This window comes from Toxoplasma gondii, chromosome VIIb, assembly GCF_000006565.2.
Source record: "Toxoplasma gondii ME49 chromosome VIIb, whole genome shotgun sequence".
Lineage (NCBI taxonomy): Eukaryota > Apicomplexa > Conoidasida > Eucoccidiorida > Sarcocystidae > Toxoplasma > Toxoplasma gondii.
The window spans coordinates 1,241,252-1,259,408 of NC_031475.1; the positions used below are offsets into that span (position 1 = coordinate 1,241,252).

The window sequence follows — 18,157 nt, forward strand, 5'->3', positions numbered from 1 at the left end:
CACTCGTCGTCTTTTGAGCGTGTCTTTTTTCTTGTCTACAGTTCACCCACTCCCCGCCAAAGGGGTAGTGTTTTGTGACAACTCGGGAGCACGAACCTTTTAGATTCTACAGGCCAATCCTCAGTTACAGTAGTCTTCCACAGACACTGGTATCACACGGCTTGATGTAGGCATGTCGAAATAGTGGGGGGAAATGCCATGTGAGCCGTTTTGTCCGACTGTCGTAAAAGAGGCTAATCGATGCCGCAGAGACACAGCGTCAGCCTTTAAAAAGTTAAAGAAGACCAGACACACAAGAACGGTATATATCTGTGGGGTTGCTCTTGTAATGACACACATTAAAAGGTCACTTGTTTGTTGTCAGGGACAAACCCTCACGGCAGACGGCTCGTACACCCCCGATTGTCTGGAGCTGCATACTGCGATCCACAGTTACATCGAAGCAGATGGGAGAACCTAGCTGCTGTGTGTTCGTCAGTTGTCCCCGCGCTCGACGATGTACTGCCGAAATGTTTTCAGGCTTTTTGTGCGTGCGGGCGGCAAGCCTCAGCAGCCGTTTTCTGTCAGTCAGATTTGTCTCTGTGCCGGAGTAAGACCGCAGTAACGCGGGTAGGGATTATTAGTTGGACTGCAAATAGTTTAAAGCCGAGGAAACAAACTTTCTCGTGTGTTGAAACCTGCACCAGAGAATGCCATGGGACAACCGTCACAACTGAGTTGAAAGGCCACAAGTGAGAAGGCGTGTTTTTGGCGCTCTGTCAAAATAGTCGATCTCTGTGTGGCATTTTTTTGACGGTGCGTCGGGGTAAAGTAGATCTGGCTAAGTTATACAAGAAACGGCTTGAGTAAGTTTAGGATAGACAGGGGTTAAAGCCTTTCAAAAGACGCAGGTTTCGCTGGAGACTCCTGATTAGATACTCGCCGCCAGCAGGCGTTGTCACCTTGCACATCGGTTCACTTCTGCGTGGAATATGCTTTCTGGATATTTCAATGGACATTGTGAGTACGGATATAAAGGAAACTGGATATAGACATTTTCCGACAAGACTGATGCTCTCTCGAACGGCTAGAAAGCAAAAAGTTTTGAAGAGACAGGTAACCCCGATTACATTATCGGCACAAGGACATCTCTAACATTCCTTGCAGCTTTCAAGACGGGAGGAATTGCGGAGCCATTGGAGGCGGCCAGTTCCTGCCTACAACATGCACCCGTGCTCGAATTTTCTCCTCCTCCGGTTTCGGATCCTCCCAGATACTTTGCTTTTCGCTTTTGTAGGTGATAGTGACGGGGGGGCACGGAGACTGCGTAGGGCGCAAGCGAATGTCACTAGGGTTAAAATTGTCACTTTCTTCCGAGGGATCTTGGAGCTTGTTGGGTGATCCTGGTGAGTGATGGTCCAGAGGCCGGGGCAGTGCTTCTGAGCAGTACGTAATTTGATCGTATGGTTTTTGGAAGTATGATGCCACCTGCCTAGCCGTTCTGCTAAAAAAGGGGGAAGCTTGACGCGCGTTAACTGTCAGATCGAAGTCTCCCCGAGAGGCGAGACTCGCAGTCTCCCCACCCATGTACGAAATCACAAGATCGTCTTTTTCATCGTTCGGGTGACAATAAGGTGAACGATTTCTGTCCCGGCCATACCCTCGTGAGCTCCATGATTCTCTGTCAGCTTTTTTGTCTCCGGCTTCAGGACCGCCGCTACCTCCGCAATTCTCGACAAAGCTGCTGTGCTCAGTCAAACTATTTAGCCGCCATGTGTGGCTATCAAAAGAAGACGAACTCGCCGCCGGAGAGGCACCGGTCGACAGTTCCCCTGTTTCTCTGAGGCCTGGACGCATAAAATGACGCCTTCTCCGGCTGCCCTCGGGCTCGCGAGTGTCTGAGTCACAACAGTGGCCATCCGACGGGGAACTTCCTTCTGGTAGATGTCCTCTGGAATATCGAGGCCGAGAGCACACCGGAGGAGTGCAGCAAGGCGCCTCTTCTGTTCGCGGCTCATAAATTCGTTGCCTAAGTGTATTTCGTAACCTGTCGGACACGTTTCTCCCCGGGGCCGTCCAGCAATCTGGCGGACGACCGCTGCTGTCAAGTGATGATAGCTCTGGCCCTAGTTGCGGGCGTCGAGGGGAACCACGAGGAGGAAGAAGAATCGTGCGATCTCTGCGAGGCGCTCTTACCGCCTGACCTTCATCACTGACGGAGGCTGAAGAGGGAACAATGGCCTGGCCGCTCGAATTACGGCGAATGAAAATTCCGCCATAGTCGTGAGCAGCCGAGGAACTAGTAACGGCACGTTTTGGAACCGTGAAGTTGTTATTCAATGAACTGGCAGGCGCGTCGAGCATACTAGCAGAGCAGCGTCGTTCACTGGTACCACACTCCTCGACTTGGGACATGCGCGGAACTCCACGCAGACGCAGAGGCAAGAAATTTGAGGAAAGATCATCGCCGGAAATGGTACCCGTGGACCGCCGCAGTTTCTCAGTTTGCTGAACGCGTTTGATGGTAGCTTCGCATGCAGCGGCCTCCTCCTCTACCGCACGCATACCCCAAGAATAATACCTAATTAGGGAGAAGGCGTCTGACTTCAATCGTCGGCTGTGACTTCGGATCAGACAGTGCAAAATCATCAGTCCGTTCTGCCTGTGGAGACAAGTTGGGCAAGATCAGTCTACTTGGCTGAGTGACACACAAGCTACTCTGCCACTGTACAGGAACGACTCAGATTTTTTTTGCATGCTCCATACAGATACGGCGATGCGTGGAACCCTACAAACTACCTCCATTGGTCCATAAACCTCTGGTGCACGCTGGTTATCCGGAGAACATGAGTGTTGTCCATGACACGAACACGAGGTCGGCGCGTCTTGAGAGAAAGTCTTATCCACGTGCGACTTCCAAGCTGACGCGACAACATCTGACCTCAACAGTTAATGCAGATCAAGACTCCAACCGCAGACCGAAAGGCGGAGAATCACAATGCCTCCAGGTACTGGGGAGGAATCAATCAAATATTGCATGCTCCGGAATGCGTGTATGGCTGGGTGAGAGGTGTCGAACTTACTTGTCGAATGATTCCTCGTAGAACGTTGCCACTCGTTTGGTGTGTTCTTCAATATTGAGTCGATGGAGACAGTACATATCACGCAAGTTCGTTAGATGCAACTTCGTCGGCTCAACCAGATGCAAATACTCATTCTTCAAAAGATGCGCTTGCCGGGCGGTATCTAGGTCTTTCCAAGCAATAGGAACGAATCTGAGAATCAATGAAAAAGGAAATTGAAGGCGGCGACCATCTCAGCTGTTCATGGCCCTGCGTTTTCTTTCTGGTAGCCGCCACGAACTAAAGAGTTTGCCGTGAGCTGCGGGGAATTGCCCCATGCAGGCGTGTTTGTCTTCCGTGAACGGGTTGGAATAAAGTCGATGTGGAAAGGAAATGGGCCTTTCCGTGTCTACGTGTTCCACTTCTCCTGAAACAGACAACTGCAGGGAAAGGTATTGACGAAATAGGGCATACTTGGGGAGCATTTTAATTGCGAGATGGAGAATATCGTTCTCAGACATCATGTTGCTCCTGATTGCAAGCATTGAGAATGTCTGCAGCTCGGTTTGTACGCGCTTAATTGCGTGTTCCAGGAGCAGGCACCCAAGGATTACCTGTACGCTAAGGCACATCATCAACGCCAGGTTCTCTTCGGGTCGCAACAAACACCGCGACCTCTTCCGCATCAGTGGAACAAGGCTAGGAAACACTCGTGCACTCGTAATAGCTTATGCATAACATAATCCTGTAATCTTGGGATCGTACATCCCAACTTTACGGCCACATCTCCCACTGAAAGATAGTGGTCCATGCTAATGATATTACATGAACAATTTAGCTGAGGTCTCCTCTCGCTGCACCAGGAACAGGTAGTTGTTTCAAGTTTGAGTGTTTCTCTGCGGTTGTCTCCGCTCTCTTATTTATCTGTTCAAATCATTGATCCTTTCTTGCGGTGGCGCATAGCTGTGCTGCTTCCTTGTTTGCTCCTACCTTAAACTGGTAGCCAAAGACACATGTATGCTAGATCAACGCAAGTGGAGCCTATGGTAGATCTTTTATCTCTCACTCCTCTTTTGGCCTTGCAGTGCCTTATCCGTTCTCTGTGTTCTTCAGTAGCCTCATGCTGTTCAGCGAGGGCGCTCGCCTGCTCGGCCGCCCGCTCGAGAAGTTCCTCGGAGTTCTCGGTGCTCTCGCGGTGATGGTCCTTCAGAAAAGCGAACAGGTTTGATAAAGAAACAGATGAAGCCTATTCGCTCATACGCTCACATTTTGGTGGTTTGAGGTAGAGACGTGGAGTCGGACTAGTGCTGAAAAGTTTTCCTGTGACTTTCTGTGCACGCAGAGAGCCTAAGAGACCGGCAGACATAGTTCCCTTCGCACCAGCTTCCGCATTTTACAGGAGCTGACCCCAACCACCCCCGAGCAGTTCTGCTTACAGTTCGTCTCCGCGACGTTTCTGCTGCGATGCACTCTCGAGTCTTCTCCTCTCGACTGAGCAACCGTTTTAGGTGCTGAGTTTCTTTGGCCACCTTCTTATCCCAGAGCTTCTTGGCAATCGGGTATCTGCAAAGACAGACGGCGGGGACGGTTGTGTCGCGTTTGAAAAAATATCCCGTATCCGCTAACATGTTTCGCAATATAGTGCAGCCGAGCACATATTCTGGCCTGCTGTACAGTTGTTGCTGCGTCTGTGCAGAATCGAGGGAAGTAAGGCATGTTCGCATCCGATTAACACGCTGTCTCCAGTTAGCTGCTGGTGTGTAGAAGAGGGGATATCATCTGCGCCGAGTAAAATACGCCTGGCGTGATCTCCACCTATCTTCGTGAAAGACAGTCGACTCCCATGAATGAATTCCGGCAGCATACTGCGGACACTTCGGCTCCTTTAACGGTAATCAGAACTGTTCAGAGACCGTGCCTCCTTATGTCTTGGATCTCGAAATATTGCCAAGAACGTCACCGTTATGTGCAAGCATTTGGGGGACACTTGCCTGTGACTTAAGACCCAGTGGGAGAAGGCTCGACTTTTCATGCCTTGAAGAATACGGTGACAAAACATCTCCAGACGCCTTGCACTGTCGAGGAAGTAGAGTTCAGTTAGGTAAAGAGTCGGGTCGAAGTTTGCAGGGCCTCTGGGATCGGGGATAGGCTGGGACCAGTTTCCAATTCGTACTAGACGGCTGCCTACTGGAAAGGCATTGACTGGCAAGGCCACAGTGGCAAGAGGAACGCCAGTCATTGGGCAATGACGAACGGCCGTGTTTAGGCGGCCAGGAACGGCAAGGGTCGCAGGTACGACGGGTACCCCTGGAACTGCACACCCACACCGACCATTCACACTCCGTGGTGGTCCCGTAGCGGATAACGGCCGATGGTACGGCGGGGGCCGGGATCGTGCATTGCCTGTGTTTCGCCGAGTTTCCAGCAGGGGTAACATCGCTTGCTGGAACATGGGCTGAGGTAACGTCCCTGTGCTGTGGCTTCGAGACAGGCAGGGCCGAAGCGGATTCCCGGCGACGGCTGATGGGTTCCCTAAAGGATCAGAACTTTGCATTGGCGAAGTGGAGGAGGGCTCAGGCATCCGCAGTGTCGTTTGCTGAGTGCTCGGTGGCCTGTGGTCTCCGCTCGGTTGACTCCTGCGTGGGTGACGTGGTGAAGGTGATGCCGACGGAGAACAACTGCGTGGCAGTCCAGGAGATACGAGGTCGTAGACAGAAGGGGATGTGGAGGATTCGTCCTCAAGGGATCGGGTGCGCAGAGGACTGGCTGTTCGGCTTTGTGATCGTCCGCGGATCTCACACTTGCCAGAGGACCCGTGGAGATGGTGGTGCTGTCCAAGAAGGGGAGTGCGTGGTATCGAGTCCGTAGGAGCCAGTTGTGTAGTCGCGGGAGGCGTCAAGCAACTCTTCGCGCAACCATCAAGGCTACTGTGGCGGTGAGAAAGATTCTGATTAGAACTGCGTGGCCGAGGAGAACGCCTGCTGACCAGGACGGAACCGAAGCTGTTGCAACGCCTACCGTAGCTATCAAAAGACCGAGATTGAAACGATGATCCAAGGTTCGACCGAAGCCTACTGCTACCCATGCGAGTGACGCGATAGCCAGGGAGGCCGCTAATCTCGGCCGTCAAACCATCGTGCGATACAGACTTCGGGGGACCAGCTGATGATAAACTGTGAACGCTCTGCAGTAAGCTTTCAAAACTGCTTCGACCTTTCTGTAAACCTGACATGGTGCACTGCGTGAGGTTACTGGACAACAAAATTCAGCGGACTGTCGCCCTTCACATGGATCCACAGGCATTATTTGAGGTGCTGGCGTACACCCGCGAAACAGAATAGATCGCAGAATGGGAGGCGACGGCAATGTCGACCAATTGGAAATCAGTATTCCTCCAAAGAAAGGTGAAAGAAAGGAGGCTTAGAGTGCAGTTCCTAACTTATCTGCACAGCTGAAAACAACATCAGAGGGTTACCAATTCGCTTTGGCGCCGTATCAACAGAGAATGGACCACATACGGGACTAGTCTGTTCGGGGCGACCGACCCTGGAGTCTGCTTGCGAAATTATATTGTCTCATGTGCTGTTCGCCGTTAACCGTCCTTATATGATAGTTTATGGCTTCCCCTGAAGCGACGGGTCTGCAGTTGAGGCAGAAATTGCTGCTTTGACAGCACATTGTGCCCTGCTTTCAAGTGGGGCCCAAGAACAAGTCGTGCAGACGAGGGGACCCACAGGTGACGGCAGTGGCTGTTGCCTCCTTAGCACCCCCCTCTGTTGGCTGGAATTCGCTGCGCATGAAAAACCCTGGAGACTGAGGCGTCACAGCTGGTATTCTCGCTTACATGATTGCTTATTAATGCTCATGGGTGTACAACGCCCATGCTTGGACTGCTGTCGCTTCCGCCGGTAGCTTGTGGTTCGTCACCTACAGTATCTGGTCCCTGCTGTCCCGCAGGACATCCTCATTGGCAAAGCTCGAGGTATGCAAAGGGACTAGTTTTTACCGTGTTACGTTCTGGCCAGAGTTGTTAAAATCTCTGCGTGTGTGTTGGCGGCCGCACCTTTCCACCAAGCACTATTCTGTTCCAGACTAGTTCTGTCGGAAGTAGTTGTGGATTCTAGGTAGCTAAGTGCCTTGAATGAATCGGTAGGTCGGTAGCCGCTAACTCTTGTCACTGCAAAAAGCCCGCATAGCCGATGCCGAGTCTTAAATCATACGAAGCAAGAACACGAAATCATATACGACACAATTCGCACGGTAGGTCATTGTGGATCAGCTTACCCGTACTTGGAAGCTGGAAGTGCCGGTCACAGGAAAGGGCCACCGTCACATGGTGCAAGCTCCAAAAGTCTTTCGATTGACAAAAAAACACACGAAATTAAAGGGATCTCCATGTAGAAAACTTACGTTTCCGAATTGCCACGTCAGTGTAGTTTCCACATCACGTTTTTGCCTCTACCTCCAAAGGATCTGCACACTGAAACTGTACACCCCTGCGCAGTTGTTTGTTGTGTGATCGCCTGTAGTGTGGCAAGCAGTTGCTTAGCCGTTTCATCTTATCAGCACGATAAGAGTGTTTTGTCACCTCGAGGGTCGTACATTTGAAGATGCGTTTTTCCGCAGTGGTGTCTAAGTGCTTCGGGTGTGCCACTGGCAGCGACCGTGCGAAGTGTATCAACCCTAAACCTTACCCTTTAAAAAAAATCGACTGTGCCCACAAACTTAGCGTTTCCGACACATTGTATATCACTTCTTACCCACAGAGACGAATGTGCCGAACTGGTGAGGACCGTGATCTTTCACCTTTGCCACACTCTAGTGTTACGCAGTGCAATTCAGAACTAAATTGTGTTCCCCTCTTCCGGGAGCATGCAGCGACTCCACAGTGTCTCCTGGAAGCTTGCCATCGGTAAGTCAATGTACAGAACCACCGCGGTCTGCCCCTCCAAGGCCGCTACTACGATTTCTTTCTGACGTACTACGAACCAGAGCTCAGCCTCGGTTATGCGGGCCGAGTTTCTTGGAACGACAGAGCAAATCATTGAACAAGCCGCAGCGCTGAGGAACCAACTTTATCACAGTTCGTCAGCCCCTTTTGTGAAGCGGCAACACTCGACTGGAGAAGGACCTATTTGCATTTTTATCGTCGTCACGAAGTCGACACTATACAGATTGCACGCCGTCTCATGCAGTGCTATTCAAGGCTGTTCGAACACGAGGTTATCCTGCAGTCATAGGCCGTTTCCGAACTGGAGGATACGCTCATCTCCACCTGGTGACAGATGGATCGAAGAAAGTTTCTCTTAAAGTAAAAGATTCATCACTTTGGCTATTTATCCTAAGACGGCTGGCACAGGCCAGTCCGCCAGGATGTACTTCCGTGTCCGGACGCCCTCGTGACGGAAAGCCACTGAAGCTTTGCTCTTATCTCCCTCTTCCTACCCTAAACGCGTACGACTGCTTTCAGACAAAACCGCATAGGGTGTCTTTCCCACTAGTGACCATCTGCCACAAGCCCCGAGTAGGCGTGCTGGCAGACGCTCATTGACAGGCAGTGGTCACTCGTGCAGCGCGACATCAGGCCCAGATTCATTCCCTCTTTTCTTCAATAGAAGACTTTTTGACAGAACACGAGCTCTGTCGGTCGAAGAACCCGATTAAAAATGGGAGCTTGGAATAAAATCGATCTGACTGAGGTTGCATTTCCTCGACACGCACTCACGTGTGTGCCTGTCTCGTCCGCGCATGCACACACGATCGACGAAACGGGGCCAGAAACGCGACGAGCGTCTAGGCAAGACATCGCGGACTGGTGACTGGATGATGTCGTCCAGTTGATGCAGCTGCTTGCTACCTGTTTCCCCATTGGTTCTTTTATTTGACACTGGCCAAATCCGAAAATTACCCAGCCCTCTCCTTGTGGACTTGGAGAAAGGCGCTGCCTTTCATTACTCCCCTCTACCCCCTTGCCACATCTCAACGCTCTGGCACGACTCCCGGACTCCAAGCACAGAAGCCGTGACAAAGACAGGCGAAAGCGACAGAAGTGTTTCTTCTCTTCCCATTTTCTTCTTTCGACGCATACTTCGCTGCAGATACCTTCTTCCCTCTTCAATCTTACCCCTTTGTGCAATCGAGACCATCGCGGCGAGTCCCGTCCTGAACCCGTATACCCTACCCCACGAACTCTCGTACACCGAGTCTTCATTTCCGTTGTTCCTTTTAACAAGAGCCATTCCGTCACTTCCATCTGCCAACAGACTTGTCGACCACGGGCAGAAGCGTCTTCCTTGGTCCCGCCCCGTTGGGTTGGGCCACGGATGCACGGGAACTCGCAGTGTGAGTTGGCATTTATTCACCGCTCTTGGGATCCTTTTCAGCCAGCTGGGAATCAGGTACTCTGTGAAGACAGCGAGTGTCTCTGCAGGAGTGTATCACGACGCGGTATGCCTATTTTTTCTCCCTTCTTTAGAGCGAACTGCGCGACGGTTAACCTCTGGCGCCTTCCTTTGGAAATTTAGCCTCCATAATGGCCTGATGCAAAATGGAGAGCTCCCGGGGTCGCCTTTCTGTTTCTTTGCACCCGAGAGCGCCAGTCAGGGGCGACCAGAGCCAAGCGTTCGTGGCACCACAACGGTTCCGGCAAGATGACAAGAAAGACATGTCCACTTCTTCGGCAATCCAGGACTCCTCATCACCCGGGCTTCTCGATGAATTTCGCCGACGACGGTCGCCCAGCTGCCTGAGAAATGTCAGGACTCTGGGGCGCGAAGGAATGGTCCGAAGAGGCGACGAACACAAAAACGTCGACGCAACCTCTCAGAGTCGATTGGCAAGCTGTGATGGCTCTTTCTCGAGTTTATTTTCTCGTAATCAGACATCTCTTGTGTCTCGAATCCGCGTGCTCTTACTTCTCACTGCTTGCGTTTTGTTCTTTGGCGGCCTGCCTTTTTTATGGTACGCGGCTGGAGGTTTTGCGTCACTTCAGTCTCTGTTGTTTCTCACTTCACTAAAGCAGTTTCAGATCCCTTCAAAGCGGTTTCCCTCGTTAGTCCACGCTTGCTGCTTCCTCGATCGATCTAAATTCCTGCTTCTTCTCCCTCTCCTCTTCTCGGCTTGGTCGTGCCAGCCCGTTCAAGCTGTTCACCTCAGGCCCTGTCGTGTGCTGTGGGGAGGCGATCGCTCACGCACTCCTCACGCTCTTTCCTCTGTTTCTTCATCCTTCTCTGACTCTCCGTCGTCTCCTCTTGTTTTCTTTCCGGCATCGCTGCATCCATCTGCGTCTCGTCGAGGTTATGGCTGGCGACGCTCGGATCGCCTGAAGGGGGATCTCGAATCCTCTCCTGCTCTCAACCGGAAGGAAAAAACGAAGACCATTACTCTGCACTCACAACACTTGGGATTTGCTCTCTCACCTGGGTCTTTTCTTGCAAAACCGAAGCCCCCTTTCCGTGCTACAACACAAAACGCTCCGCTTCCCCCGGTCGCTTCGTCTTCGACCTCTGTTTTCGCTTCCTCTCTCTGCGCTTCCGAGCCTGCCTCGTCGTCTTCCTACTGCGTCTCCGTCGCATCAACTCAACGCTTGCCAACGCGGACTGTTGTTGTAGGCCGAGGCGCGCATGCTGCACCTTACCATGACTTCTTCTCTTCGGCGTCTTCTGCGTCTTCTGCGTTGCCTCCTCCTGGAAGTTGGAGAGAAGGATATCCCGTTCTGATTGGCGGCGCGCACCCTCTCGTGGTGCAGACGATGACGAATTCCGACACCCGAGATGTCCAGGCCACCGTCGAACAGGCAAGTCAACAGCTCTTAGGTTTAGGTCTTGAGGTAGTAAAACGAACCTCGTATCCTTTATTGCCGTCACAAAACGTGAGCGTAGGTTTCTGTTTCCGAGTTTTCTTGTGTTTTGCTCTGTCTCTGTGTGGCTCTGCCTTGATGTTCCAGTAACTTTGAATGCATCTGTCTCTCTATTCACCTGTACACAAGGATGTTTGCCAGAGTGCGCGAACCTAACGCCTGGTAAATTTGCATGCAAACCGACTTGGAAGCAAATTTTAGAGGGACATCGTCCTTCAAGAAACTGCGCACAGGATGAACTCGCCACCACGTGTGTAAACATCGACGTGAAAACACTGAAAACGCCTTTGCTCAAATTTCCTCCCTCCCCAAGAATCGCCGGCATACTGGGTACATACATCCACACATGCACACACCCACCACGGACATATATATATATATATATATATATATGTTTAAATACGTGCAGATGTATGTGTAGTTGATTCGATACCGTTGCAAGTCCTGGGCAGAGAATCAAAGACTTCCTGGGGGATCCTTGTGGTTTCAACGCGGTTCCGGCTTGCATTTGGAGGTGTGTGGCTTCTACAGATTCGGAAGTGTGCGGAGGCGGGCGCATCTATGGTGCGAGTGACGGTTCAAGGAATGAAGGAGGTGGAGGCCTCAAAATTCATTAAGGAGAAACTCGACCAGGTACGGAAGGAGTGGGCGATGCTGTTTTTTCATGCCTGTTGCCACACGCATCTTACGCGTTTTCACAGGTTCTTTCTTCTCTCTGCACATGTCACTGTTCGTCTTTCAGAGGCATCACATTGGGAGAAAGGAGCCCAAAGTCGAAAACAGAACGCGTTTTTGCTGCGTTCTCTTCTTTTGTGTGCCCTCGTTTTCCTTCTCGTTGGGGACTCACTTGCCTTTTTTTTGTCTTCACACGACGTTTTTTGCTGCCGACTTCATCCACGCTTCAAGAGTGGGGCACCGATGCACCCTTGCTGCGGTTTCAGACATGTTCGCCATAGCGGTGTTACCGAGTGGCTTTGTCTAACATCCTTGGCCTTTGTTATGGCCTCTTTTTGGGCTCGTCTTTGCTTCCACTTGTTCTCGATTTGAAGTATCTTGTTCTCTGCCGTTTGTCTACCTACCTCCGCCTCGACGGCCTCTGCTTTCCGCTCATGCCTTTACTTCAATTTTTCAGGCAAATCTACCTATTCCCCTTGTGGCCGATGTTCATTTTCAACCGCGTGTGGGCCTAGCCGCGGCTGAGATCTTCGACAAAGTTCGCATCAATCCGGGCAACTTTGCAGACGGCGCGAAGAAATGGGAGGATGAAGAGACAGGGGGACAGACAGGCGACTCAGGCAGAGAGACAGAAGACGAACGGAAGCTAGGAGACGAAAGGAATCGCGAAGTTGAGAGCGACAGGCGCTTTGACGACGGCCACAAGCGCATAGAGGAGCTCCTCGTTCCGCTTGTCGAGAAATGCAAAGCCTTCAACACAGCCCTCAGAATTGGAACGAACCATGGGTGAGAGCGAACAACGAGTGACGGCCAAGGCGGTTGAATTCTAGAGAAGGCAGCGGGTGGCGGAAAGAAGAACGCTGAGGACGCAGGCGAGAGAATGATGGGTTTCCAAACCGCCGGATCGTCTTGGACTAGGATGACAAATCACATTCTATACAGTCAGTGAAAGCTCTTCTGGTTTTCTCCAGAAGAAGTGTAGACGATGTGATACGTAGCCCCAGACTTGCATGATACGATGAAGACCGTTTCTACATCGGACGCACAGCAAAAAAAAGGTGAATCTCTGAATACTCGAGTGTTGGTTCTTTGGACTTGTTTCTGCTTTCCAGCTCGCTCTCTGCTCGCATCCTTCGGCGGTACGGAGACACCCCGCGGGGCATGGTGGAGTCGGCGTTCGAATTTTCAGACATCTGCGTTCGCGAAAACTTCAGGAACTTTTGTTTTTCCATGAAATCGTCCAATCCGAAAGTCATGGTTCATGCCTACCGGTTGCTCGCCAGCGAAATGTTGAGGCGAAACGAACTTTTCCCCATTCACCTCGGCGTGACAGAGGCGGGAGAAGGTAAGGGCACACATGGTTAGGCCAGTGCACGCCGACCGTACAGGGGCTTCCAGGTTTTTCGGAAAACCTGCGACGGCCTGTAGACCTGTCTGAGTCATCAGAGTGTGATCTTATTTCGCTAATGCTGCGACCGAGGTCAAATGCCAGTCTCACGCTCGCTCGTTATTACCTCTCTTTTGTTTGTGTCAGACACGCGCTCGCTTATCTTGGCTTCCACGTGTGTCTGCCGCTTACTCACACCTTCTGTATGTCACTTCTGTATCGCTCGTCGCTCGCGTCTTCTTGCCTTGTTACGCGTCCTCTCCCGGCGTCTATCTCGACCTGGTTCTCTCGACATCTTGTCTCTTTTTGCGTCGTTGCGCGTCGTCCGGTGTGCGCGCTTCCGCCTGCCCTATTGTCTTTAATTCCTCCTCTCAGCAGTTGGTTTCTGTGTTTGTGCAGGCGAAGACGGGCGCCTGAAATCTGCCGTGGGGATCGGCTCGCTGCTACAGGACGGGATCGGCGACACGCTCCGCGTTTCGCTGACAGAGCCGCCTTGGGAGGAAATTCCTGTCGCGCTCTCCATCGCGCGCATGCAGGGACAGAAAATTCGCCGGTCGACTTCCGCAGAAACAGGCGGAGGCGTAGCGGGACGAAGACCGCCGGGCGTCTCAGGACCCGACCTGGGCGACGAGAGAGCGAAGGCAATAATAGGGACAGGCGAAGGAGACAAAGAAGACAATCACAGGCGTTCTGGACCTGGCGACGAGGAAGAAACCTTCGGTGTCTCGAAACGCAGACAGACGCAAAACAGGAAGTCAATGAGCGCCATCAGTCGCGCGTTACCGGACTTGGAGAGAGACGCTGTGTTCTTTTCATCAGACGTCCCGTCCGGGGCGCTGCGCGGATTCGAGGAGAAAATGCGAAACTTCGAGAATATCGAGAAACGGAAAATCCGCCCGCTCTTCCAGAAACAAAGTCTCGCCGGCGGGCAGACAGCCGCGGAGCGCACCGGCGACGGAGCGGAAACGCCGGAAAAGAGGCAAGAAGAACGCATTCTACACAGGGACGGCACACTCATGGTCCGCGTCAGTCCCGAGTGGCTCGAGATTCCGGTGAGGACAGCAAAGGAAACACACAAAGACCTACGCATTGAGTGCAGGGAACGGCATGGTGACAGAGCCGAGGATGCGATAAATGTATCCAACTCGCAAACGCCTTGCCCACATTCAGATCGTCCTCTATGCGTTTCTCTGCGTCGGTCGACTGTTAGTGTCTATCTAGCTATCTATCGCTTTTCATTTCTACATCTTGAAGGCTCTCCAGATACGTTCACACGTATCAGCGGATGCCAAGAGCACGATGAGAGTCGGAACAGACGCCCGTCACGACATATGCTGTGTGTAGATCATGGACTGTGATGTCGACTGCCCTGTTGCTCGTTTCCGTCTTCTCCAGGATGTGTGTTTGCGGTTGTTCTTGGGCGTTGCAGGAAGTTCTCTACAAAGCTCTCGGGTGCAGAGTCGTCGGTGGCAAACCATTCAGAACCGCCTCCTCCGTAGATTCGATTTACGTCTCTTCCCTGTCACTTCCTTCCTCGGACCACAACGACAGCCGTGACCTGATCTCGCGCGCTGCACACGCCCGAGAGACTCTGCACGCGCTCCAGGAGGCAGGCATCGGCGTGCTCGTCCCCTTCCAGGAGTTGGCGTATTTGCTCTCTCTTGAGCAGCAACAGAAAGTGACGAAGGCGTCGCACGCAGGACGAGGCGCTCAGGGGTCAGAGGCCGGCCTCACGCGAGACAACCACGCCGAAGAGGCGGAACGCGAGAGACTTCTTCTTCAAACTTCGCTCCTGCCTTCAGCGAGGAACGGCCTCGTGGGGATCTTGCGCCTCAGAGACGCAGCCGCCGTGAGAGGGCGGCTCTTGCCTTTCGTACGCGACAGACTCGATGGCGTCGCGCTGCTTGCAGACGGTGAAGAAACAGAAGAAGAAATCGACGCCGTGCTTGAAATGGAGGTAGGAAGAAGGAGGCGATAAGGCTTGCAGAAAGGAAGAGTCTGGTGTCAGGAAAAACACAGTTGCAGCTCCGCTACGGAAGACTTTGCGAGGAAGACGCTCGTGACGGGGGGGTGGAGCGAAGAAGAGAGAACAGGAAAGTACTGCCTTGGCGCACACACGAAGTCATTCGTGTTTGCGGTGTCTTTATAGTGCCACAATTCGGTTTCAGTTTGGCGCGCTCATGCCTCTCATGGATGCGCCTTGTTTTCATCTCGCTTCATCCCTCCCCCCGTCTCTGTCTTCGCTTCTTAGACAAGTGTGGAGAGTCAGGATCCACTGTCTGTTTCCGTAGCTCTCGTGCTCTGCCTCTGTCTTGGCCATGTGCCTTCGGACTTGGCTTCCCGTCTGGGCCTTTGTGGGGCATTCGATGCTACAGGGCGCTTGATTTCCTGTCCAGCTTCTTGGGTTGCTTTGCTCTTTCCTGCAGGCGCTTCTCTTCTTCCTTCTGCGTCCCCATGCGCGACCGGCACACGGCGTCGCCGCGACTAGGCGATTTCTCGACATTCTCAAACGACGCGAAGAGGCCGAGGCGAAGAAGACAGACGCGATGCGTGGCGGTGCACAGCCCAAGGAATGCCGAGAAGAAGGTCCAGGGGGCATTCCTGTCATCCACTGGCTCGAGCGCACTGCTTCGGCCGTCGCTGAAAACGACATCACAGGAGAAGAGAAAGAGAAGGCCGATCGTGTGGTAAGGATGTGATGAACACACTGGCTTGGCTTTTGTCTTATCGCAAACCGTGGAAGACAAGACGAATGGCGTACAGAGGCTTCGTTCGTGGATTGGGGGTCTGTCATATTTCGCGTTTCTCACACTCCTTCGCTTCATCTTTGTCGCCGCCTGTTTATGTCTCGTGTGCTCGCTGGCGCCTCGCTCGGGGCGGAGCCTCTGGCCACAGGGCGGCCCTGGCTACGTGGGGAAGATGGATTGGAGGTAGAGAGACTTTAGGTCTCGTTTTCCTCTCCTGGGGTTCGCGTCGGGATAGGCGCAACTGGATGAGGCAGCTCGGTGACGCCGGTCGTCGGTAGTTTCAGCAGTCTTTCTTCACCAACACTCTGAAGAGAACACAGTGAGGTTCTCGCCACCTTTCTGTCTCTGGATTGCTGCTTATCCCGAACTGATGATGCGTGCGTTTTCTTCGTTGTTTGTCGCTTTCGGACTCCTTCGTTCGTCTCTTGAGGACAAGGTCGAACAGAGGTTGACGCGTCCCGGGTCTGATGGGTCGCTGCTGGGTCGCCCTGCATCTTGAGAGACGACGAACGCACCGAGCTGTTTCGTCGGACCCTGGCTATATGGCTTTCTTTTAAAACATTGTCTGTCTTCCCAGACGCGCGAACAGAAAGAAGAACGGGAGAGCGCGACCTACGCTGGTTGGGAAGTCGGTAGTCTCCTCATGGATGCTTTGGGCGAGGGAGTCTTGGTGGACTTGCCAGCTCTTTCCCTACCGCGACAAATCCGCCTCGGATTCAATCTCCTTCAGGTGAGTGACTGGCGGCGGGGGAGGGCGAAGGTGTGCGGGGAGAGAAAGGAAGAGGGACAAAGGGCAAAGCGGAGTGTGAGATACTAGGAAGGCGTTTACGGTTCAGATGAATCTCGGGTCTGGTCCATGTTGCCTTTTGCTCGCATGCAGGCGTGCAGACTTAGAAACACGAAGACGGAGTTCATCTCATGTCCCTCATGTGGGCGCACGCTGTTCGACATTCAGGTGAGCTCGCCGCCCTTGTGTTGGGGTCTCTTTTCCTCTGTTGTTGCTGAGGTCACCGATCGTGTCTCCTGTTTCCTTCCGCCGTTCAAAGCTTCGTTCCCTTCTTCGCTCGAACCGATCCCCGGCCGTTTTCTGGCACTCTTTATATGGGCGTCGATTCCTGCTTTCTCGTCTCCCGAGGGTTTGTGTCCTTTCGATCCACGTCTCCGATGTCCGTCGCTGCATATGCCGAATCGCGCAAGCCTCCTTGTTTTTGTCTCTGGAGATTTTTACAGAGTCTCGCGAGAGGCACACAACTTGCATTTGATGCTTCGGCGAGGCGCCATCCAACGTTGCTGTTTGTGTCGAAAAGCAAAGCGTTGCCGTTCGACTTTGTGCATTTGTTTTTTAGAAAGTCTCGGCGGAAATCAGGAGGCGCACGGGGCACTTGCCGGGCGTGACGATTGCAGTCATGGGGTGCATCGTGAACGGCGTAGGCGAAATGGCAGACGCAGATTTCGGCTATGTTGGCGGCGCGCCAGGAAAGGTGAGGAGAGTGTGGGTTTCGGCACAGAGAACTCTTTGGGGTCAAAGAAGAAAATCGGAGGAAAGATACAGAGGAACGGAGTGCGTGAAAGGCGACGGAGGACAGGCGGGGAGAGCACGAGGCGCCGACACCGGCGAAGAAGGAACAGACACAGGAGGCGAAAAACCCGAAAAGGGTCCTCTATAGGCTTAGGAGCGACGACGAACACAACCCGTATACCAGCCAGACGGAGAGAAGATATTCGACAGCGGGAATCTAGACGAGGTGGCGATGAGCGAACGCAGAAGAGACGACAGAATCAACGGATCCAATCTGCTTCCTCTGTCACTTCAGATTCGTCTCCTTCACAGATTGCGTTGCACGTTTTTTCATCCCTGGTTCCCTACTTCTACGCTCTCTCCTCTTCTGGTGTGTGCCTGTCGCGCCCGCGATATCGGCCGCGCGTGACGCTCCGTAGCGTTCGGACCTTCTCTAGCAATCTGCCCCTTTGGGGTGTCTCTTGTGGCTCTTCGCGGGCTTGGTTTTCCAGGTGGATTTGTATGTGAAGAAGAAAGTGGTGAAGCGGGGCATTTCCAGTGCCGAGGCCTGCGACGCTCTCGTCGACCTCATCAAGCAGCATGGCAGGTGGGTCGACCCGCCGAAGGAGATGGCCGAGGGAACGTGAGGGGAGCCGTCTGGCTTTTCCCCTCTCTCCTTCTCTTTTTCGTCTCGCGCGTCCTCGCTTGCCTCGGATATGTTCTCTCCCTTGTTTCGCCTCTTGTTCTCTCTCTCCTGTTCCCTCTCGTGGTCTCTGGCACTGGCACCAACAGAGCCCACAGACGAGAGGCTTTGCAGAGGAGACAGGAAGGGAAAGGAAGCGAGAAGAACAGCCGGAAAGAAGGTGGATGCTGGTGAAGCGTAGATGGCACAGACGCGACCCAGAGCGAATGGTCAAGAAGGGGAATCCGGCCCACATGTGCGAGGGACAA

The 18,157-nt window shown here is 52.9% G+C and overlaps 2 protein-coding genes across 2 annotated transcripts; one reads left to right on the top strand and one right to left on the bottom strand.

The window, feature by feature from the left end:
* Window positions 1–1,149: 1,149 nt before the first annotated feature.
* Window positions 1,150–2,628, bottom strand: TGME49_262440 (hypothetical protein; the record flags this gene model as incomplete). The annotated part of the gene is made up of 1 exon (XM_002365305.2): window positions 1,150–2,628. The coding sequence occupies one exon, from the start codon at window positions 2,626–2,628 to the stop codon at window positions 1,150–1,152; it is 1,479 nt and encodes a 492-aa protein (XP_002365346.2).
* Window positions 2,629–9,588: 6,960 nt separating this feature from the next.
* TGME49_262430 (4-hydroxy-3-methylbut-2-en-1-yl diphosphate synthase) lies at window positions 9,589–17,853 on the top strand (the record flags this gene model as incomplete). The annotated part of the gene is made up of 11 exons (XM_002365304.1): window positions 9,589–10,836; window positions 11,431–11,532; window positions 12,032–12,360; window positions 12,687–12,919; window positions 13,361–14,013; window positions 14,391–14,918; window positions 15,388–15,648; window positions 16,286–16,438; window positions 16,589–16,663; window positions 17,055–17,189; window positions 17,719–17,853. 11 exons carry the CDS (start codon window positions 9,589–9,591, stop codon window positions 17,851–17,853), a joined length of 3,852 nt encoding a protein of 1,283 aa, XP_002365345.1.
* Window positions 17,854–18,157: the final 304 nt, after the last annotated feature.